This window comes from Fringilla coelebs, assembly GCF_963513975.1.
Source record: "Fringilla coelebs genome assembly, contig: SCAFFOLD_32, whole genome shotgun sequence".
Taxonomy (NCBI): Eukaryota; Metazoa; Chordata; class Aves; order Passeriformes; family Fringillidae; genus Fringilla; species Fringilla coelebs.
This window is the reverse complement of record NW_028167319.1, coordinates 1,900,951-1,924,228: the sequence shown is the minus strand read 5'-3', so window position 1 is coordinate 1,924,228 and position 23,278 is coordinate 1,900,951. Positions and strand designations below refer to the sequence as shown.

At 50.4% G+C, this 23,278-nt stretch overlaps 2 protein-coding genes across 2 annotated transcripts in view; one reads left to right on the top strand and one right to left on the bottom strand.

The window, feature by feature from the left end:
- Positions 1-4,813: 4,813 nt before the first annotated feature.
- The window catches only part of LOC311166040 (olfactory receptor 14A16-like), a gene marked incomplete at both ends in the record, with an annotated part of 42,521 nt that continues 24,056 nt past the window's right edge, over positions 4,814-23,278 (bottom strand). The window contains one exon of the mRNA XM_084227524.1: positions 4,814-5,597. Coding sequence (XP_084083650.1) covers positions 4,814-5,597 — 784 coding nt within the window. The remainder of the gene's footprint in view (positions 5,598-23,278) is intronic.
- On the top strand, positions 20,240-21,172 carry LOC311166039 (olfactory receptor 14J1-like; the record flags this gene model as incomplete). The annotated part of the gene is made up of 1 exon (XM_084227523.1): positions 20,240-21,172. One exon carries the CDS (start codon positions 20,240-20,242, stop codon positions 21,170-21,172), a length of 933 nt encoding a protein of 310 aa, XP_084083649.1.

The following is a 23,278-nucleotide window of genomic DNA, read 5'->3' as shown; positions in this document are numbered from 1 at the left end:
GAGATACAGAGGGATGTTCATATCTTGTCAGCCAACAAAGCCAAGGGAAGGCACAGCTCCCATCAAATGCAAAAGTCATTCTTCTCCCTGGCTCTGCCCTGCCCCTGATCCCCACAGCCTATCCTGTTTCCTTCATCCCTGCATTGCCAGGGAGTTTCTGGGACAAGGGAGCTCTGCTCTGGCTATGGAGGGAGGTCCGAATGCCATCACTGGAGTGGGAACCACAACTCATCACGTTTGTGTCCTTTGGGGGTCAGGAACTGGAGAGACTCAGAGGCACAGAAAGGTTTCTCTTTATGGCCAACAGACCACCATTGAACAGGACACAATTTAATAACAAACTCACTCTTCCCTGAGCTATGTGCAACGTCCCAGCAGCATCTGATGAGTCCACCATCCACAAGTGATTTGCATACTAAAAATTATTTTAGACAAATGTGGTTCTGTGATAGATATAAACACAATTAGTCCTTGTATCAGGATGCTTGTCCAGTAGCGGGGGTGAAAGAGCTCCAACAATACCTGATTTGCAAAGCTGACAGTGGTGGATGGAGAAGGGAGGTCAGGCTGCTCTTGGTGTTGAGGAAATGCTGAAACCAGCCTGACTCATTTCATCTCCTCCTGTCCTGGCTGATCTCCCCTCTTTCCCCTTCCACCCATTGGCTTTTGTTTCCCACCAGGCCCCCTGGTGAAGAGCCTGGCTCTGTGTTCTCCATCACCTCCTCGCTGACACTGCCAGGCTGGGATGAGGAGCCCCTCAGCCTTCCCTGCTCTGGGCTGGAAAAGCCCAGCTCCCTCAGCCTCTGCTCACAGCCCAAGGGCTCCAGCCCCACCTTGGAGGCCCTTCCCAGGCCCTGCTCCAGCTGCCAGACATCTTTCCTGCCCTGGGGAACCCAAACCAGGCCACAGTGACCTGGGTAATCCCCGTCCTTGATGTCCTGGTTACACAGCCCTGGCCCCTTGTTCCCATGTCAGGTTCTGGGGTGGATCCTGTGGAACATCGTTTGGTGGAGGCTGTGACTCCAGGTGGGCTGGGGGGATACTGGGGGACAGGGACCCCGCTGGGTATGAACAGCACTGGACTTGTTGGGAGAAACTGTGAGGGGCAGCTGGGGCGGAGTGACCAACCCAGTGACGTCACACAGCCCTGCTGGGATGTCACACAGCCCCTCTGGGATATCAGAGCCTGCTCGGTGATGTCACAGCCCATTCTCTAATGTCAAACAGCTGGTCTCTGATGTCACAGCTAACTGTGTGATGTCATAGTCTGCTCTGTGATGTCAGACCTCTGCCCTGTGACATGACAGCTGGCTCTGTGATGTCACAGATGCAGTCTGTGATGTCATAGCTCTCAACAACCTCACATAACCCACTCTGTGATGTCATTGCCCACCATGTGACCTCATGTTACCAGAAGGTAAATTGTCTGCACCAGGTAAGCTGACACCTGGAGCTTGTTCTCCAAAACCCCAGGCTTACGGAAACCACACAATGCCCATTGTGTGAGAAGGGGAACTGGAAGTTCACCAGCCTCAGTGTCCTGCCAGCTCAGCCAGGCCCACTGGAACATTGGGGTCCACGACCATCAGGGACCACCAGAGAGACCCCCAGGACAGAAGAACACATGGGTAAAGGGGAGGGGAAATATGTTAATGATTTTGAGGAAATGATTATCCATATGTATGTTTAGTCCAGGACAATCAATGAATATGTGTGCAAAATACAGAAAATAAACAGAAACTTTCCTGTTCTCAGCCTGCATGACTTTGGGAGGAGCCATCCCCTGTGAATTCCGCTGAATAAAGAATGCTGCTGCTTAATGCTACATTGGTGTTAAGGAGTTTTCTGTTTTACTGAATTTTTGGTGAAACTACCACTCCCAAGGAAAGCTCTGTTTTCTGCTGTTCACAAACAGAGGAGGGCTGGTGGCAGATGTGGGGGTTGGAGGCTGCCTGGGGCACTGCGACCATGAAATAATCAAGTTTTCCATGTTGTGTGAAAGAAGAAGGGGCAGCAACAAAACTTCTACACTGGAATTAGTAAGGGCAGACTTTGGCCTGTTTAGGATGCTGATTTGGGGAGTACTGAATCGGGTACTGATTTTTTTGAAGGGAAACAGCCCTTAAAACCAAAGGGGTCTAGGAAGGATGGACACATTTCAAGAAAGTAACTGTAAGGGGGAAGGAGCAACCTGTCCCAGTGTGACAAAAGTTGAGCTGGTGAGGAAAATGACTGTCTTGGCTGTCCAAGGAGCTTTTGTTGGAACTCAGGGAAAAAAAAGAGGGTGCATCACCTTTGAACAGAAGATCAGGAAACTTAAGAGGTGTTTAAAGATATTGTTAGGTCACACAGAAAGAAAATTTGAGAGGTGAAAGCTCAATTAGAGCATAACCTGGCCACTTCTGTGAAAAATAATAGAAAATTATTCTATTAAAAATAATAGCAAAATATTGAATAAAGAGAGCCTTTACTCTCTATTGGATGCAGTGGAGAATATAGTAACTAAAGATAATGAAAAGGCTGAGCTACTTAATAGCTTGTCTGTCTCAATTTTCAATATTAGGACAGGTTGGCCTCAGAACAAGTGTTTTTCTGAGATGGTAGATGGGCACAGGGAGCAGAACAGCCCCCTGTAATCCAGGAGGAAGCAGCTGGTGACCTGCTGAGCCACTCAGATGCTCACAGGTGTATGGAATTCAATGGGATCCATCCTAGCGGGATGAGGGAGCTGGTGGATGAGCTCCCCAAGCTGCTCTCCATCATTTTCCATCAGTCCTGGCTCAGCAGGGAGGTCCCAGAGGACTGGAGGTGCCAGTGTGAGCCCATGCCCAAGAACGGCTGGAAGGAGGATCTGGGGAACTTCAGGCCTGTCAGCCTGACCTCAGTGCCCAGCAAGGAAATGGAACAGATCACCTTGAGTGCCATCACAGGGCACCCAGAGGATGTCTGAGGGATCAGGGCCAGCCAGCATGGATTTCAATGTCTGCATTGATGATCTGGATGAGGGGATTGAGTCCACCATCAGCAAAATTGCAGATGACACCAAGGTGGGTGCAAGTGTTAATCAGCTGGAGGGTAGGAGGGCTCTGCACAGGGCCCTAGAAAAGCTGGATCCAGGGACCAAATCCAACAAGGTCAGGTTTAACAAGTCCAAGTGGTGGGTCCTGCACTTTGGCCACAACAACCCCTGCAGCACTACAGGCTGGGGACAGAGTGGCTGGACAGCAGCCAGGCAGAAAGGGACCTGCAGGGACTGATGGACAGCAGGCTGGACATGAGGCAGCCGTGTGCCCTGGTGGCCAAGAAGGCCAATGGCTCCTGGCCTGGATCAGGAATGGTGTGGCCAGGAGGGGCAGGGGAGTGATTCTTCCTCTGTGCACAGCATTGCTTGGGCAGCACCTCAGGTGCTGTTTGCAGTTCTGGGCCCCCAATTTAGGAAGGACATGGAGGGGCTGAAGCATGTCCAGAGAAGGATGCAAGGTTGGTGAGGGGTCTGGAGCACAAGTCCTGTGAGGAGCAGCTGGGGGAGCTGGGATTGTTTCTCCTGAAGAAGAGGAGGCTCAGGGGAGACAAGGCAGTGTGAGAGCACAGGTTGGACTTGATGATATCCAAGGTCTTTTCCAGCCTTTTCAATTCAGGAATCTCTGAAAGCACCCTTGGAGCAGTTGCAGGATGAGCCCTGGGCCTCCTCTGCAGAAGCTCCAGCAGCCCAGGTTCTTCAGTTTCTCCTGCCAGGCCCCAAATCCCATCCTGTCAGTCATGCCAAGCCTCTGCAGCTCCTGCTCATTGCCCAGAACAGGGAGCCCCAGAGGCAGACACAGCAGCCCAGATGTGCCCCCCTGGCCTGTGCTGCCTGTGGCAAGGGAGCAGCACCAGGCACTGCAGAAGCCTGCAGACAATTCCTGCAGCACTTGTAGGATGATCCTGCTGCCCAAGGGACGTTCCCATGGTGCTAAGTCAGGAACTGCAATGGGGAGTGGGGCCAGAGAGGAAAGGGCAAAAAGAGATGAGCTGTTGGCAGGGGAGGGAACAGGGGTGGGCAAGAGTAAGAAATTCGTAGCAGGAAGAAGAAAGGAAGCAAAGGAGAAGCAAAGGAAATGATGAGGGCATTTTGGAGGTATCTGCCAGGCAGCCCCAGCTCTGAGCAACAGCGTCTGCAGTGGGACAGGAAAGTCCCAGCTGATTGGAAAAACTTTCTGGCTGACTGCAGAGGCCACGACAAAGCTGAGTGGTTTCCCCGCCTTTCCCCAGCCCTTCCTGGCCCCAGGGGCTGATGGCATTTGTGCACCCTCAGCATGAGGGGTGTGTCCCCTCAGCAACAGCATGGGGGTGCTCCCGCCTGCTCTGTGCAATGCAAACAGGGGCTCCTGAGCCAGTGCTGCCGTGTCTGTGCCTGCAAGGATGTGAGCTGGGGGAGAAGCCTGTGTGAGCTGGGGGAGAGGCCAGGGCTGCAGAGGGGGGATGTTGTTGGCAGCTCCATGAGGACACTCTGGGACGCTGCCCTGAGCTGTCCAGCACACTGGGGATGGATCAGCCACTGCTCTGCTGCTCCTTCCCATCTCCCCCAGGGCCCTTGCAGAGCACCAGCCATGCTGTTTGCCCCCAGCCTGCCCACGGCCAGCCTGGGGATGCTCACGGGGGTTTTCTGTGCTCAGCATTGGCCTGGGCATGTTCTTGAGAGAGCCTGGCCAAAGAGCCTGGAGTGGGCAATATTAACAAACTAAAACAAAGAAAAAGAACCTCCAAAATCAGACCAGCAAGAAGTATCAAAGATGATTTTATTTCAAGTGATTGGCAGAAATTGGCCAGCAGTTTAATGTTCCTGAAAGCATCCAGTCATCAGTCTCCACACTGCAGCCCTGAGCTCCTGGTTCCTCAGGCTGTAGATGAGGGGGTTCAGGGCTGGAGGCACCACCGAGTACAGAACTGACAGGGCCAGATCCAGGGATGGGGAGGACGTGGAACGGGGCTTTAGGTACAAAAATATACTAGTGCTAATGAACAGGGAGAGCACGGCCAGGTGAGGGAGGCAGGTGGAAAAGGCTTTGTGCCGTCCCTGCTCAGAGGGGATCCTCAGCACGACCCTGAAGATCTGCACATAGGAAAAAACAATGAACACAAAACAAACAAATACCAAATAGGCACTAACAGCAATGAGCCCAAGCTCCCTAAGGTGGGATTTAGAGCAGGAGAGCTTGAGGATCTGGGGGATTTCACAGAAGAACTGGCCCAGGGCATTGCCATGGCACAGGGGCAGGGAAAATGTATTGGCCGTGTGCAGCAGTGAATACAGAAAAGCACTGGCCCAGGCAGCTGCTGCCATGTGGGCACAAGCTCTGCTGCCCAGCAGGGTCCCGTAGTGCAGGGGTTTGCAGATGGACACATAGCGGTCGTAGCACATGATGGTCAGGAGATAAAACTCTGCTGAGATGAAGAAGAGAAAGAAAAAGAGTTGTGCAGCACATCCTTTGTAGGAGATGTTCCTGGTGTCCCAGAGGAAATTGTGCATGGCTTTGGGGACAGTGGTGCAGATGGAGCCCAGGTCAGTGAGGGCCAGGTTGAGCAGGAAGAAAAACATGGGGGTGTGCAAGTGGTGGCTGCAGACTATGGCGCTGATGATGAAGCTGTTGCCCAGGAGGGCAACCAGCAAGATGCCCAGAAAGAGGCAGAAGTGCAGGAGCTGCAGCTGCCGCGTGTCTGCCAATGCCAGCAGGAGGAAGTGGCTGATGGAGCTGCTGTTGGACATTTGCTGTGGATGCACATGGGGATCTGTAAAAAAATAATAATGGAATAGTTGAGTTTGGAGAGTACTTTATTATCCCCAGCATATCTTGGGAGCACTTTTCCCCCACTGCCTGCCCACGGCTCTGCTGCCTGGAGCTGTCCCTGCCAGCAGCTGCTTCCCTCTGCCCAGGGCTGGGCCCTGTCAGTGCTGCCACAGCCCAGACCAGCCCTGGGGGCTCAGGTCTGTGCTGCAGATCCCTCCCAGCTCTGGCATTGCCCAGGGGCAGCTCTGGCTCTGCAGGCTCTTATGGCAATGACAGAGCAACCCTGAGGAGGCTGGAAAAGCGACATTGATGCTACCTCTGAGGGGCCCTGTGCTCACTTCTTTCACTGCCTGGGTTATTCAGATCTATGAGATTTTTGTTTTTAAATTCTCAGCCTGAACTGAGAGATGAATATCTATATGCAATTTCCCACCCGGGCAACCCAGAACAGTAGATTAAAAAACAGGATAGCACCTTTCATGCAGCCCTTGAGTTGCTGTACTCCCTGTATAATCTACTTGGAAATGTTCTGCAGTTAAATGTCTTCCTAGAAGCAGTCCTGAACAATGCAGCATCCTCCCCAAACAAGGAGAACACTTCCAAGCCTTACCAGCTCTCTCCTCCCACACAGATCGTGCCCCCCAGTGCTGGGAGCAGCTGCCAGGGCTGGCTGAGAGATGTCCCTGGCAGGCAGCAGAGTCCCTGCCCCAGCACAGTGCCCTGACCTACAGGACCCTGCTCTGCAGGACAGCCCTGGGCACCCTTGGCTGCTCTGCACAAGAGAGAATCAGAGAACGTACTCACAGAGTCTGAAGGCTGTGGGATGTTCCAGCTTTAGGAGATGGCTCCAGGAGCTGCAGCTGCATTGTCCTGCAGTCAGAGGTTCCTGTGGCAAAGGCTGGCAGTGATTGTGCCCCAGGCACTTCTCAGCACCTTCCCAGCCCTGACTGATTGAAGCTCTCTGTGCCTCTGCGCTCTGCCCTGGGTGGCTGCAGACAGTGCCCCAGCCCTGCTGGGCTGGGAGAAAAGCTGCTCATCAAGAGAAACGTGCTTTTGAAGCTTTTCTTGGTTACCAGGAGCTGCCTCTGTGCCAGGAGCCCAGCCCAGCTCAGTAGCACAGACACAGCACAAGGACTTTAATGAGCCTCTGGGGCTTTGTGCTCAGGCCCTGAACATCAGTCCCTGAGAGGGAGCTGAAGAAACCTCTCCAGAACTGCAAGTCAGAATTCATCTCCAAAATTTCTTGGACTTTTAATGGGTCCCACTGAGAGACACGACTGAGAAAGTGTCCCCAGGCACCAGGCAGAGCAGAGAACTGGAGGCAGTGATGACAGGTGGGGACAAAGAGAAGGCAAGTCTTGGTGCCCTGGGGCACAGCATGGTCTGGGCCACCAAGGGCTGTGAGGAGACACCTTGTCCTGAGGCACTGGAGCCTCCTGGCACAGCCCCAGCCAGGCTGGGCACTGTCCGCCCCTTATCCTGCCCTCAGCATCCCCCCTAGTCCAAATCCCAGTGGCCTCAAGGATCTGCTGGTAGGAATCCTTGGGGAGCCGTGGTCACAAATGGCCCTGGGGGCTCCTGAATGCTCCCAGGGATTGCCCATTTTTCAAAGGACTTTGGGTTTGTCTTTTCAGCTTAGAGTTTCTGAGAGTTTTCAGCAATCATGGCCTTCAATTATCTGCTGTAATTAGTCCCTGGAGAGGCTTTGTCAGTAACAACACTCAGTGGGGCTCATTAATGCTTCAAGGTACTTCAGTTCTTTTAAGGTACTTGTTGTTTTCCTTTTGATACAGACTCAGTGAGAGGTTTGTGTAATCATGGCCCCAATTATCTGCTTTAATGAGTCCCTTGAGAGGCTTTGTACTGACACTCAGTGGGGCTCATTAATACTTTGAGATACTCAAGCTTTTTAAGGTACTTTGGAATTTCCTTTCTACTTTGAGTCTCTTAGAAGGTTTTGTGCCATCCTGGCCAGCAATTCTCTCCTGCAAGGAGTCTATGAGAAGCCTGTGTTGGGGATGGACCTCAATGGGACCCATTAATACTTTGAGAGACTTTGGGGTTTTTCTCTGGCTTTGACTCCTGGAAAGTTTGTGCAATCTCTTCTCAGGCCCTGAGGTTCCAGGTCTCAGCTCCAAATGCACCACAGGGCTCATTGGTATCAGGCAATTTTTGACAAACCATGGCTCTGCCTTGATTTCCCTCTGCTCTCATGCAGTTCATCAGGAAGTTTTCTGTAGTGGTTTTGTTTCACCAGTTTGAGATTTCTTGGGGAATGCATCAATTATTGTGGTGGGTTCAGTGTTGGCTAATTACCAGTACACTCATTAGAATATACTTACTCATTTCCTGCTGTGAGATAGGATTAGGAGAAAGGCAAAGTAGGCTTAAAACTTTAAAAGGGTATAAAGAAAAGTTTATTACCAGTAACTAAAAGAAAGAGTAATAAGAATCAGAACAAAACTTTCAGAACACTTCTCCTCTCCCTACAAATTTTTCTTTCTTACTCACAATGTAAAGAGACAAAACCTAGAATTTTCAGTCAGTTTACCACCTCTAGAATAATCTTTCTTCAGTTCACTTAGGGAGAGGAGACTCGTTTGTGCTATGAAGACTTCTCCATAAGAAGACAGTTCTCTTGTGGCTCTCAGTTTTCAAGAACAGAACCACCAGGAAAATCTGCATTGTGAATTCCCTCAGATTTTTTCCCAGCTTTTCCCACAGTTGTGTTTATGGACTATGTCAGCTTACAGGGTATTAATTTAAAGATGGGCTGTTTAAGAGCAGAGGTTCTCTTCATCTACTTTTGAAATAATTTTCATGTCTAGGAACAGAGATCTTCTCTCCATGAAGGCACAGGCTCTCATCACTGTTTCCTTTTTCTCTATTCAAACTTCTCATGGGATCAGAGCTACTTAAATATTTGCTTATTTTAGCACGGAGGCCTTTGCTGAACAAGTCATCTGCCCACCCTTTTCAATGCATTATAGGGAAAAAGAGATTCTGGTGTATCAATTATATCCTTCTCCATAGCTTTACAGGGGGATTTCAGCCCCAAGATCAAGGCATCTCCTCATACCTCCAATCTGGGACTCAACTTCCTCTTCACTGACTTTGGCTGTCTTCATGTTGCTCCTCTATGTGCCTGCACTTTGTCCTTTTCTCTCACTCGAGGGAGGATGGAAGCACTGACAGAGTTCATATCTCACCCAGGGCCTGCAGATGGTTCTGTGACCCCGGCTGCGCTTGGTCCTTGCAACCGGAGCTGTTTTACGATGGAGGTTTCTGCAGCGGCTGCGCTGGGGCTTGTGTCAGGATGGGCTGCACAGGATGTCAGCAGCCAGGCCAGAACACAGCAGCAGCACAGCCGGGGGCCGATCGATGGCTTCTCCTCCCCCTGCCGGGGGTTGCAGGCGAACCCCAGCAGTTTTTTCATCTTTAAAATGTGTCTTCACGGAGGCGTGTACAGTTTCTTTAGTGGTTTAATAGATTTTCAGTTCTCAAAGCTAATTACTGATTGGTTTCTTTGCCAGACATGGAGGAAACTGCTATCAGCTTCTCTTAGGATTTCACTTCTGTGATGCAAAACCACCACAACAGCACAGAGCACACAGCTCCTTTGTCCCCAAGTAGAAGTCATGTGCCCGAGACACACACTCTTGTTTGGGAACAATCCTTAGATATATGGAATTTGGGAGGACAAATGCTAATTTTGGCCATGGTCTCTGGACATGAAAGCGGATTCTATTCCATAAGAAGGAAGGAACAGACCCCCACTGTCCAAGTCGGCTGTTGTCTGTCTCTGCCCAGACACGTGTAGCATGGTTTGTTCAGAATCGGGCTTCAAAGGACGAGACTGGACTCTCTGATTTTTGGTCTTCCAGGTTGTTTATTATTTCTTATCTACAAAGTTTTCTCTCTGCCCAGCCGGGATCTGACCAGCAAGGCAGCCAAAGGCACTCTGACCACCCACGGGGCAGTCGTGTCTTTTTATAGTAAAACCAACATAAATCATATTTACCTTTTATCCCCAATACCTTTCGCCCTTGTTGGCAAGGGTACCTTCACCAACAACCTATCCAAAAGTGTCTGCGTCACACAGAAAATGGATGACAAGAAGAAGAAAGAAGAACCACGAGATAGGCCTAAATTCCTCCATCTTGTATCCATAACCCCCCTGTACCAAAACCTTAAAACCTTTGTTTCACCTTGCAAATATACTGTTTTTACACCATTCAAACCTCAGTGATTCTCATATCCTCATATGCAGGTGGCAAATCCCTAGAAGGATCAAAGTCAAGCCACCAAGTGCTTTTGGTAACATTCCAAGACCTCCGATCCCCCCAAGGGTTCTCTTGGTAGCTCTGTACATCCGGAGCGATGTGCTGAGTTCCCACACCCCACTGTTTCAGGGGCAGCTGAGAGGTGACCATCAGAGGCCAAGGCCAGCCAGAGCTGGCAGGTTTTTTTCTGAAAAATACCCTTGAATATAGGAATTGTTTTAGGGAGAGTACCAAGTTTGGCAATGGGAATCTGAAAAGAGGGATGGTTCTTTTCCATAGCAAGGAAAGCAAAGAGCCCCAGTGCTCCAGGAGCTGATGAGAGGCATCCCTTGACATCCCAACATCAGCCAGACCTGTCAGGTAGCTCCTGGGAGGCCAAACCAGCCAGACCTGTTCCATGTTCCCTGGGTTCCATGGGGCTCCACAGGGTCCCAAGGGCCCCTTGCTTCCATGAGGCCCTGAGGTGCCATAATGCCCCCTTGGTGACACCGGGGCCTGAAAGGTAACAATGGTCTCCATGGTTCCATCAGGCCCCACAGATCCATAATGGTCTCTGGGTTCCATGAAGCCCCGCTGTGTCACCAAGGCCCCTTGGTTCCCTGGGCTCCAGGAGTGCCACAATGATCCCCTTGGTTCCATGAGGTCCCCACAGTGTCCCAGTGGTCTCCATAGGAAGGAAAGAATGTAGCCCCAGTGTTGCAGGGGCATCCACCAGAGGCCAAGGCCAGCCAGACTTGATGCTACAGGCAGATTTTGCCTGGGACCAACCCTTGGATATACAGAATTTTAGAGGTGGAATCCCAATTTCAGACATGGACACCTGGAGGAAAAGGATGGTTCTTTTCCATAGGAAGGAAAGCACAGAGCCCAAGTGTTTCAAAGGGCAAAGACGAGAGAGTTGGCTCCTGGCAGGCCAAGACAGCCAGACTTGTTTGTCCTGGCAGCTTTTGTCATGGACGAATCCCTGGATATATGGAATTTCGGTGGAGGAATCTCAATTTTGACCATGGACACCTTAAGAAGAAGGACAGTTCTTTTCCATTGGAAGGAAATCCGAGAGCCCCAGTGTTTGGAAAGCAGGTGAGAGGCAGCCCCCAACAGGCCAAGGGCAGCCAGACCTGTCTATCCTGGCAGCTTTCACTTGGGAGCAATCCTTGGATGTCAGGAGTTTTGGAGTTGGAATCCTAGTTTTGTCCATGGGCACCTGGTAAAGACTGATGTTTTTTCGTACAGTAAAGAAAAGTGTGAAGTCCAAGTGTTTTGGAAGAAGATGAGAGGTGGCCACCCTCAGGCCAAGCCAGCCAGACCTTTCTCTCCTGCCACCTCTCATCTAGGGGCTCTTCCTTAGACATAGAGCATTTTGGAGGTAGAATCTCAGTTTTGGCCGTGGGTGCCTGGACAGGAAGAAGAGTTCTTTTCATGAGGAAGCAAAGCAAAGAGCCCCTGTGTTTCAGAGGCAGATGAGTGCCAGCCCTCAGGAAGCCAAGGCCAGCCAGACTTGTCAGTCCTGGCAGCTTTTGTCTGGGAGCTATCCTTGGATATAGGGAATTCTGGAGGCAGATGCCCAGTTTTGGCCATGGACGACTGGTCAAGATGGATGGTTATTCCCCTAAGAAAGAAAAGCACATGATCCCAGTGTTTCAAAGGCAGATGAGAGGGGGCCCCTGGGTGACCAAGGCAGCCAGATCTGTCTGTCCTGGCAGATTTCATCTGAGAACAATCTTTACATATAAGGACATTTGGAGGAGGAATCCCAATTTTGACTATGGGCCCCTGGAGGAGAAGGAGAGTTTTCTCCCATGGGAAGAAAAGCCCAGAGCCCCAGTGCTTCAGGGGCAGATGAGAAGCAGCCCTCGACAGACCAAGGTCCGCAGGAGTTCTTAGCTTGCTGAAGCAGAGAAGTTCCTTGGGCTGGGTTTTTTCTTTTTCTTTGGAGCTATTTAAACCTGCTATGGACTGAACACCCACAACACCATCGGCCCCTCACACCTGTGGCCCACCACGTTGGTTCTGGCCTGGGCCATGGCATTTCCAGTGCCAGAGAGACTGTGTTCCAGATTGCAAGGCAAGATGTATTCTATTGCCATCTGTATGGCAGTTGTCTGATGTCAAGTGGGCAATTCTCCTTATCTCTCTTCCTGAGTGATTGTAATCAGGGTCCCTCAGCAGGGAACATCTGCTGATAAGGGGCTATTGAATGTCACCACATGACTGATAAGAACTATAACATCCCATTGTGAGATGCTCCACCCAGAGGGAGGAACCAAGCATTTCTACCCCGATATAATCTGGAGATTCTGACACACCAGCACAGCTCTTCTCCACTGGACTCCCCAGAAGAACAGCAGCTGCTTCTACTTCCACAGATCTGCGGAGGAAGAATACACCCCTTTTCTCCAGGACTCCCCTGCTCCAACAGAACCATGCCTAACACTCTAGGAGGACTGCAGCCCTTTTCCAACTGGACTGCTACCAACACCCTGACCAACAGGGTGTCAGGTTGAGTTCTGACTCTGTCAGTGTTGTTCTGGTGTATTGCATTGTTTTATTTTATCATTTTATTTTTTTGCCCTTCCCTATTAAAGAACTGTTATTTTCAGCTCCCATATTTTTTGCCTGAGAGCCCCTTAATTTAAAATTCATAGCAATTCGGAGGGGTGGGGAGGGTTTGCATTCTCCATTTCAGGGGAGGCTCCTGTCTCCTTTAGCAGGCACCTGTCTTTCCAAACCAAGACAATGATCTTGAAGGTTTTTTCCAACCCAACCCATTCTGTGATTTATTTCACCCTAATCCAGACGTGCACTATGTCAGGTGACTCACACTCTAAACTCTATTCAGTTTGTTGATTGGATTGTCTTTATTGATGATAATTAAATTTAGATGTGTAAATTACAGACACCCCAAATTATGCCGATGAATCCCAGTCTTCTCCTATACCTCAGTTTCTCCACAGGAAGAATTTAATTAATTTTTATCTTGTAAGGTTAAATAAAAATATCAACATATTCAACAGTAGAAAAAATGAGGTCAATATTCTCTGTTTTATCTTCATGGACTGAAAGGACTGGTTGGGAGAAGACACCGGGTCTGGCTAAGATTACACAGATAAAAAGCATATTTCATATTTCAGGCATTTTTTCCTCCTCATATGCACAGTCTGGATGGAGTTCCAGAGCAGAGTTTTTATTCCCTTCTATCCCCTCAGAGAGAGCACATTTTCTCCATCCTTAAGGATGAAGAAAGAGTCGTGTCAAGAGCAGAGGGACAGTGGTAAATGGATAATAAATATTTTTTATATGAACTGTTCCAACTATGTCTGGGGTGAAATCATTCCAGGAGACAGCAGGAACAGCATAAAGTAATTTGTAATCTTCAGGAGTGCATGTCCTGGGAAACCCAAATGCAAAACACGTGTTAACACCAGGACAGGGAGACTTTAAATGCTGCTATTTAAAGCCTTTAAAGTTTAAGGCGTGTAGGATAGAAAAAGGAGACAGAGGGTGCTGAGAAATTCCTAGGAAAATGACGGATAGTAGAGAGAAAGAGAAAAAAAGAGAATTACTAATTTTTTTTAACATTTGGTGTCTACTCTGGAGTTTTTCTTCTTCTGTTGGAGGTAAATTTTTAAAGTTCTAACAATGGAGGAATATTCAGTGAAGCCACTGGATTTTATACCCAAAATTCCACATCCACTAGCTCTGGAGGATGATTTTGGTGACCCAGTTCAGATGGAACCCTTTACATAAAACTTGAGAATAATTTAGATTGGATATCCTCTTTTGAAATAACCAGTCCAAAAACCTGTTGCAAATAGAACCCAGCAGTTCAGGTCACATAATTTCCAGTCAAAATTTTAGTATCCCCTAGAGTTGGGATCCATCTTCTTCCAAGGGATCCTTCCCTTAGGGAATTTCGTCCAAGAACAGGATTTTCCTTCACCATGAGTATGGGCACATCTTCTACTCCCAGCTTCCCCTTGTAAATCCTTGTATATCCAGCTTTCTTGACCTTCTTGATTGACTCAGTGTCTTTTTTGAACTGGAGAACCCAAAAAGGGACAAATTATCTTTATTTCTCTTTCTTTCCTTAGGCAGCAGGAAGTCAGTAATGTGCCTGAGCCTTTCCAGGTTTAATCCTACTCCCTGAGTCATGGTTGTGACGGGAGAAAATGTGACCAATTCCTGGTGTCTTCCCTGCCCTTCTGGCCTTTCTCAGTGTCATGGGTTGGCAGTGGTGCAATGCCAGTGCACCCATGAAAATATATTTTTCTCAAATGGCTGCTGTGATATGTGACCAGAAACAGAGCAGACGAGGCTCAAGCTTAGAAATAAAGGGAAAAAAACCTTTATTAACCTACACTATAATAAAAGAAACAAAATTCAAAACTAAAACCTTCCAAAACATTCCTCCTTCCGTCACCTAATTTCCACCAAAGCACAGTGAGACAAAACCTTGGATTCTCAGTCAAGTTATCACCTCTCAGATAATCAATTCTCAATTCATACAGGGAGATAGGAGTTTATCTTGTACTACAGTCTTCCACAGAAAACACAGTTGAAACCTCTTATGTTTCCATATCACACATGGCATTGCCAGGAGAAAATCTGTCATTGTGACCTCCTCCTTCCATGCTCTCACCACCGTCGATAGACCAAAACTTCTTATAGGGTTCCTTTTAAGGATGCTTTGCCAAGTACCAAAGCACGACAGTTTTTCTCATTTTGGGACAACAGTCCCCCCTATGTTCACCTCCCCTGGGGCTGGGTCTTGAGAAGAAAGATCTTCTTCTTCTTCCCTGAAGCCAGAGGGCACCACCACACCCTGCTCACCTTTCTCTGTTCACTTCACTCCTGCACATGGCGTCACTGCAGCAGGTCACTCTCTCGGCTCAGGCCATTGCATTCCCCTAAATGCAGTCTCTGTGTTACAGGAAATTTGGTTCAGTCTATGGCTATACAAGGAAAAGTCCAGCCAAAGGCCACTCCATGATCTCTTCTCACCTAGGATTCTGTCCCATCTTCTCCCGACATCTCAAGTCCCAGGCTGTCTCTTTTCTCTTTCAGATCAACGATAAGTGTTCTGCAAAGTTTTCTTTGTCTAACGAAGGGTTAAAGTCTTGGGCTCTGCTGCCCTCAGGAAAACTGAAATCTCACAGCACCCTGCCCAGGACTCCCATGGCTGGGCACTGTCTGCTTCCCTTCTCTTTCTCCTCTGCTGGCCATGCTGCCAGGACATGATATCAAATTTCAAGGTGGCACAGGCTCTCTCTCTCAGGGGGGAACTCTCTCTGGAGAGGCTGCCCAGGACATCTCAGTGCTTCTCCACCCCTCCGTTCCTGCAGGGGCCGTGCCTGGTTCCACTCCTTTCACCCCCTTCTCTGTCCTGAGTTCCAGCCTACCTCAGCCTAGGCTGCACAGCTTCCCCTCCCCCAGGCAGCATGTGGCTGGGCAGGGGGGTCTGAACCCTTCACTGAGCAGAACAAAAGAGTGTTCCCCTGGGAGTTCTCTGCTTTTAACCCCCTGTGCTCTCAGAGGGGTGTCCTTGTCTTCTGTGGTTACACCAGGTGTCAATATTAAAATCTGAGCACTGATTGGTTTGGCTATAACTTTACAAGAACACTCACTTCCTTGTCAACCTCTGACACTTGGCCTCTGGTGACTGCCCCTGCATCACTGGGGCTGAGTTCTTTCCTTCCCATGGAGGTCACTGGGACACTGTGGGGACCGCATGGAACCAAGGGGATCATGGTGGCACCACTGGAGCCCATGGAACCAAGGGGATCATGGTGGCACCACTGGAGCCCATGGAACCAAGGGGCCATGGTGACACAGCAGGGCTTCATGGAACCCAGAGACCAGCATGGCTCTGTGGGGCCTGATGGAACCATGGAGACCATTGTGACCCTTCAGGGCCTCATGTCACCAAGGGGGCATTATGGCATCTCAGAGCCTCAGGGAAGCAAGGGACCCTTGGGAGACTGTGGGGCCCATGGAACCCAGGGAACATGGAACAGGTCTGGCTGGCTTGGCCTCCCAGGGGCTGCCTGACAGGTCTGGCTGATGTTGAGAATTCAAGGGCTGCCTCTCATCAGCTCCTGGAGCACTGGGGCTTCCATGCTTTCCTTGCTATGGAAAAGAAGTGTCCCTCTTTTCAGATGCCCATTGTCAAAATTGGTACTCTCCCTAAAAAATTTCCTATATGCAAGGGTATCTTTCAGAAAAAAACTTGCCAGCTCTGGCTGGCCTTGGCCTTTGGTGGGCACCTCTCATCTGCCCCTGAAATACTGGTGCCCTGTTCCTTCATTCCTATTGAAAAGAACCAGCTTTCATGTCCAAGGGCCATGGCCAAAATTGAAATTTGGCCTCCCAAATTCCATATATCCAAGGATTCCTCCCAGACAAAAGCAGCCAGGACAGACAGGTCAGGCTGGCCCTGTTCTCTGGTGATTTTCTTAGACTATGAGCTGAATCTTTTCATTGAAAACACCTTGGGGAGAGCCCAGAGATCTCCCAAGGAGGGGTTTGTAGGCCTTGGGTGTATAACCACTACATATGGACAAAGGAGCTGTGTGCTCTGTGCTGTTGTGGGGGTTTTGCATCATGGAAGTGATGTCCTAAGAGAAGCTGATAGCAGTTTCCTTCATGTCTGGCTAAGAAACCAATCAGTAATTAGAGTTGAGATCTGAAAATCTGTTAAACCACTAAGGAAACTGTGCATGGCTCTGTGAAGACACATTTTAAAGATGAAAAAACTGCTGGGGTTCGCCTGCAACCCCAGGGAAGGGGGAGGAAAAGCCATCGGCCCCCGGCCGTGCTGCTGCTGTGTTCTGGCCTGGCTGCTGAGATCCTGGCCCTCCCCCAGTGTGGCCCATCCTGACACAGCCCCAGTGCAGCCGCTGCAGAAACCTCCATCGTAAAACAGCTCCGGCCACAAGGACCGAGCCCAGCCGGGGTCATGGAACCATCTGCAGGCCCTGGGTAAGATATGAACTCTTTCAGTGCTTCCATCCTCCCTCGAGTGAGAGAAAAGGACAAAGTGCAGGCACATAGAGGAGCAACAGGAAGACACCAAGGACAGTGAAGAGGAAGTTGAGTCCCAGATTGGAGGAGTTGCCTTGATCTTGGGGCTGAAATCCCCCTGTAAAGCTATGGAGAAGGATGTCATTGATACATCGGAATCTCTTTTTCCCTATAATGCATTGAAAAGTATGGGGAGATGACTTGTTCAGCAAAGGCCTCCATGCTAAAATAAGCAAATGTTGAAGTAGCTCTGATCCCATAAGAAGTTTGAATAGAGAAAAAGGAAAGAGTGATGAGAGCCTGTGCCCTTATGGAGAGAAGATCTCTGTTCCTAAACATGAAAATGATTTCAGAAGTAGATGAAGAGAACCTCTGCTCTTAAACAGTTCATCTTTAAATTAATACCCTGTAAGCTGACATAGTCCATAAACACAACTGTGGAAAAAGCTGTGAAAAAAATCTGAGGGACTTCACAAGTGCAGATTTTCCTGGTGGCTTCTGTTCTTGAAAACCGAGAGCCACAAGAGAACTGTCTTCTTATGGAGAAGTCTTCATAGCACAAACAAGTCTCCTCTCCCTAAGTGAACTGAAGAAAGACTATTCTAGAGGTGGTAAACTGACTGAAAATTCTAGGTTTTGTCTCTTTACATTGTGAGTAAGAAAGAAAAATTTGTAGGGAGAGGAGAAGTGTTCTGAAAGTTTTGTTCTGATTCTTATTACCCTTTCTTTTCATTAATTATAATAAACTTTTCTTTATACCCTTTTAAAGTTTTAAGCCTACTTTGCCTTTCTCCTAATCCTATCTCACAGAACGAAATGAGTAAGTATATTCTAGTGAGTGTACTGTTAATTAGCCAACACTGAACCCACCACAATTGATGCATTCTCCAAGAAATCTCAAATTGGTGAAAGAAAACCACTATAGAAACCTTCCTGATGAACTGCATGAGAGCAGAGGGAAATCATGGCAGAGCCATGGTTTGTCAAGAATTGCCTGATCCCAATGAGCCCCGTTGTGCATTTGGAGCTGAGCCATTGAACCTCAGGGCCTGAGAGGAGAATGCACAAACTTTCCAGGAGTCAAAGTCAGAGGAAACACCTAAAGTGTCTCAAGGCATGAATGGGTCCCACTGAGGTCCATCCCAACACAGGCTCCTCATGGACTCCTTGCAGGAGAGAATTGCTGGCCAGGATGGCACAAAACCTTCTCAGAGACTCAGTGTAGAAAGGAAAATCCAAAGTACCTTAAAAACTTTGAGTATCTCAAAGTATTAATGAGCCCCAGAGTGTCACTACAAAGCTTCTCAAGGGACTCATTAAAGCAGATAATTGGGGCCATGATTGCACAAACCTCTCCCAGAGTCTGTACCAAAAGGGAAACACCAACTACCTTAAAAAAACTGAAGTAACTTGAAGCATTAATGAGCCCCACTGAGTGTTGTTACTGACAAAGCCTCTCCAGGGACTAATTACAGCAGATAATTGGGGGCCATGATCGCACAAACCTCTCAGAGACTCCAAGGCAAAAGTGAAACAGAAAGGCCTTTGAAAAACCTGCAGTCCCTGGGAGCATATAGGCGTCCCCCAGGGCCATTCCTGAGCAAGGCTCCCCAGGGATTCCTTCCAGCAGATCCTTGAGGCCACTGGGATGTGGGCTAAGGGGGGATACTGAGGGCAGGACCGTGCTCAGCCTGGCTGGGGCTGTGCCAGGAGGCCCCAGTGCCTCAGGACAAGGTGTCTCCTCACAGCCCTTGGTGGCACAGACCCTGCTGTGCCCCAGGGCACCAAGACTTGGCTTCCCTTTGTCCACACCTGTCATCAGTGCCTCCAGTTCTCTGCCTCTCTTGGGGCCTGGGGACGCTTTCTCAGTTGTGGCACTCAGTGGGACCCATTAAAAGTAGAAGAAACTTTGGAGTTGGATTCTGACTTGGCGTTCTGGAGAGGTTTCTTCAGCTCCCTCTCAGGGACAGATGTTCAGGGCCTGAGCACAAAGCCCCAGAGGCTCATTAAAGTCCTTGTGCTGTGTCTGTGCTGCTGAGCTGGGCTGGGCTCCTGGCACAGAGGCAGATCCTGGTAACCAAGAAAAGCTTCAAAAGCACATTTCTCTTGATTAGCAGCTCTTTTCCCAGCCCAGCAGTGCTGGGGCACTGCCTGCAGCCACCCTGAGCACAGCACAGAGGCTCAGAGAGCTTCACTCAGTCATGTCTGGGAAGGTGCTGAGAAGTGCCTGGAGGACAATCACTGGCAGCCCTTGGCACAGGAACCTCTGGCTGCAGGACAATGCAGCTGCAGCTCCTGGAGCCATCTCCTCATGTTGCAACATCCCAATGCCTTCAGACTCTGTGAGTACATTCTCTGATTCTCTCTTGTGCAGAGCAGCCAGGGGTGCCCAGGGCTGTCCTGCAGGTCAGGGTCCTGCAGTGCAGGGCGCTGTGCTGGGGCAGGGACTCTGCTGCCTGCCAGGGACAGGTCTCAGCCAGCCCTGGCAGCTGCTCCCAGCACCAGGGGACAGGATCTGGGTGGGAGGAGACAGCTGGTAAGGCTTGGAAGTGTTCTCCTTTGTGGTGAGGATGCTGCACTGTTCAGGATGGCTCCCAGCGCAGCATTTAACTGCAGAACATTTCCATATAGATTATACAGGGAGTACAGCAAGGCAGGGGCTGCATAAAAGAGGAAATCCTGATTTTTTTTATTCTATTGCTCTGGGTTGCCTGGATGGGAAATTGCATAGAGAATTCATATCTCAGTTAAGGCTCAGAAAAATGAACGAAAATGCTCTCAGTTGTTAATAAACTGGCAGTGAGAGAAATCAGCACAGGTCCCCTTAGATGCAGCATCAGCGTTGCTTTTCCATCCTTCTCAGGGTTGCTCTGAAGTTGCCATCACAGCCTGGCCAGCCAGAGCTTCCCCTGTGCAGTGCCTGAGCTGGGAGCAGTCTGCAGGGCAGAGCTGAGTCCCCAGGGCTTGTCTGGGTTCTGGCAGGATTGGCAGGTCCAGCCCTGGGCACAGGGTAACAGCTGCTGGCAGGGACAGCTACAGGGAACAGAGCCCTGGGCAGGCAGTGGGGGAAAAGTGCACCCACGCAGTGCTGGGATATTTAAAGTCCTCTTGAAACCCAACTATTCCATGGTTACTTTTTTTGCAGATCCCCATGCGCAGCCCCAGCCAATGTCCAACAACAGCTCCATCAGCCACTTCCTCCTGCTGGCATTGGCAGACACGCGGCAGCTGCAGCTCCTGCACTTCTGCCTCTTGCTGGGCATCTCCCTGGCTGCCCTCCTGGGCAACGGCCTCATCATCAGCGCAATAGGCTGCAGCCACCACCGGCACACACCCATGTTTTTCTTCCTGCTCAACCTGGCCCTCACTGACCTGGGCTCCATCTGCACCACTGTCCCCAAAGCCATGCACAATTCCCTCTGGGACACCAGGAACATCTCCTACAAAGGATGTGCTGCTCAGGTTTTTCTGGTTTTCTTCTTTCTTGGATCAGAATTTTGCCTCCTGACCATCATGTGCTACGACCGCTATGTTTCCATCTGCAAACCCCTGCACTACGGGACCCTCCTGGGCAGCAGAGCTTGTGACCACATGGCAGCAGCTGCCTGGGCCAGTGGATTTCTCAATGCTCTCATGCACACGGCCAATACATTTTCCCTGCCCTTGTGCCATGGCAATGTCATCGGCCAGTTCTTCTGTGAAATCCCACAGATCCTCAAGCTCACCTGTTCACACTCTAACCTCAGGGAACTGTGGCTTCTTGCTGTTAGTGGCTGTTTAGGATTTGGCTGTTTTGTATTCATTGTTTTCTCCTATGTGCAGATTTTCAGGGCTGTGATGAAGATCCCATCTGAGCAGGGACGGCACAAAGCCTTTTCCACCTGCCTCCCTCACCTGGTTGTGCTCTCCCTGTTCTTCAGCACTGCCACATTTGCTCACCTGAAGCCCTCCTCCATGTCCTCCCCATCCGTGGATCTGGCCCTGTCACTTCTGTACTCAGTGGTGCCTCCAGCCCTGAACTCCCTAATCTACAGCCTGAGGAATCAGGAGCTCAAGGCTGCAATGAGGAGACAGCTGACTGGATGTTTTCAGGGACATTAAACTGCTGGCCAATTTCTGTTAATCACTTGTAATAAAAATAATGTTTGACCTGTCTTGTTGGTTTAGTCGTGGGATTTGTTTCTTTGTTTTAGTGTTTTCATATTGTCCACAAAGAAAAGACGTTCTTTTTTGGCATTTTTCATTTTGTTTCTTTCCACCTTCCTTGTGGCCACAGACTAAGTCAATGAGGGGTTGTGCTCTCAGTGGCTTTAGAGGAACTAAAGGATCTCCCAGCAAAGTTTTTTGCAGACATGCCCTTTTGTTGCCTTCTGTGGAGCTGCAGCAGCAATGTCTGTGAGCAGGGCTGGGGGGAGATCAGTGCTGGCCCAGCAGCTGTTCCCAGCAGCAACAGCACTTGGTGTTGCCAGTGCTGCTCCCGTGGCCCTGCCCCACTGCCCTGGTGGCCCTGATATTGCTGAAGGGCCTGAGTGCTCTCGAGGCCGGGCACAGTCCTGGGGTGGCAGTGCCAGGACTGCAGCAGGGACAGGCCATGGGCACTGCTGGGGCAGTGCTGATGCCTCAGGCCAGGGCCCGGGGGCTCCAGGCTCCTTGCCCAGGCTCTCTCAAGAACACACCCAGGCCTATGCTCAGCACAGAGAACCCCCATGAGCAGCCCCAGACTGGCCATGGGCAGTCTAAAGGCAAACAGCATGGCAGGTGCTCTGCAAGGGCCCTGGGGGAGTTGGGAAGGAGCAGGAGAGCCGGGGCTGATCCATCCCCAGTGTGCTGGACAGCCCAGGGCAGTGTCCTAGAGCATCCTCATGGAGCTGCCGACAACATCCCCCCTCTGCAGCCCTGGCCTCTCCCCCAGCTCACACAGGTTCCCCATCCACGCAGGCACAGACGCAGCAGCACTGGCTCAGGAGCCCCTGTTTGCATTGCACAGAGCAGGGGGGAGCACCCCCATGCTATTGCTGTGGGGACATGAACCTGAGGGAGCACAAATGCCATCAGCCCTTAGGGCCAGCAAGGGCTGGGGGACACCAGGGAAACCACTCAGCTTTGTCCTGGCCTCTGCAGTCAGCCAGAAAGTTTGTTCCCATCAGCTGGGAGTTTCCTGTCCCACTGCAGACGCTGCTGCTCGGAGCCAGGGCTGCCTGGCAGCCACCCCCAAACTGCCATGAGCATTTCCTTGGCTGCACCTTTGCTTTGTTTCCTCTCCCCTGGTTCAGATTTCTTCTTCTTTCCCATCCCTGTTCCCTCCCCTGCAAACAGCCCATCCCTGTTTGCCCTTTCCTCTCTGGCCCTATTCCCCATTGCAGTTCCTGACTTGGCACCATGGGAATATCCCTTGAGGAGCAGGATCATCCTACAAGTGCCGCAGGAATTGTCTGCAGGCTCCTGCAGTGCCTTGTGCTGCTCCCTTGCCAGAGGCACCCCAGGCCAGGGGGGCACATCTGAGCTGCTGTGTCTGCCTCTGGGGCTCCCTGTTCTGGGCGATGAGGAACAGCTGCAGAGGCTCTGCAGGACTGACAGGATGGGTTTTGGGGCTGGCAGGAGAAGCTGAGGGACCTGGGCTGCTGGAGCTTCTGAAGAGGAGGCCCAGGGCTCACCCTGCAACTGCTCAAAGGGTGCTTTCAGAAAATCACAGGACCAGCAAATTTGGAAAAGACCTTGGAGATCATCAAGTCCAACCTGTGCCCTGACACGACCTTGTCTCCCCTAGGCCCCCTCTTCTCCAGGATAAACAACCCCAGCCCCCTCAGCCACTCCTCACAGGACTTGTGTTCCAGACCCCTCTCCAGCCTAGTTGCCCTTCTCTGGACCCCTCCATGTCCTTCCTAAATTGGGGGGCCCTGAACTGAACACAGCACTTGAGGTGCTACCCAACCAGTGCAGAGCACAGGGGGAAACCTGTTAAACCTTGCTTTTTTGGATTTGGTCCCTGGATCCAGCCTGTCCAGGGCCCTGTGCAGAGCCCTCCTACCCTCCAGCAGATCAACACTCCCAGACAACTTGGTGTCACCACAGTTTCATGAGGCCCCAGAGTGTCCCAATGTTCTCCATTAATCCATGAGGCCTCCCAGTGTCACAATGTCCCTTTGGTTCCATGGGACCCCTTGGTGTCACAAAGTCCCAGGGATCCTTGGGCCCCACAGAGTCACA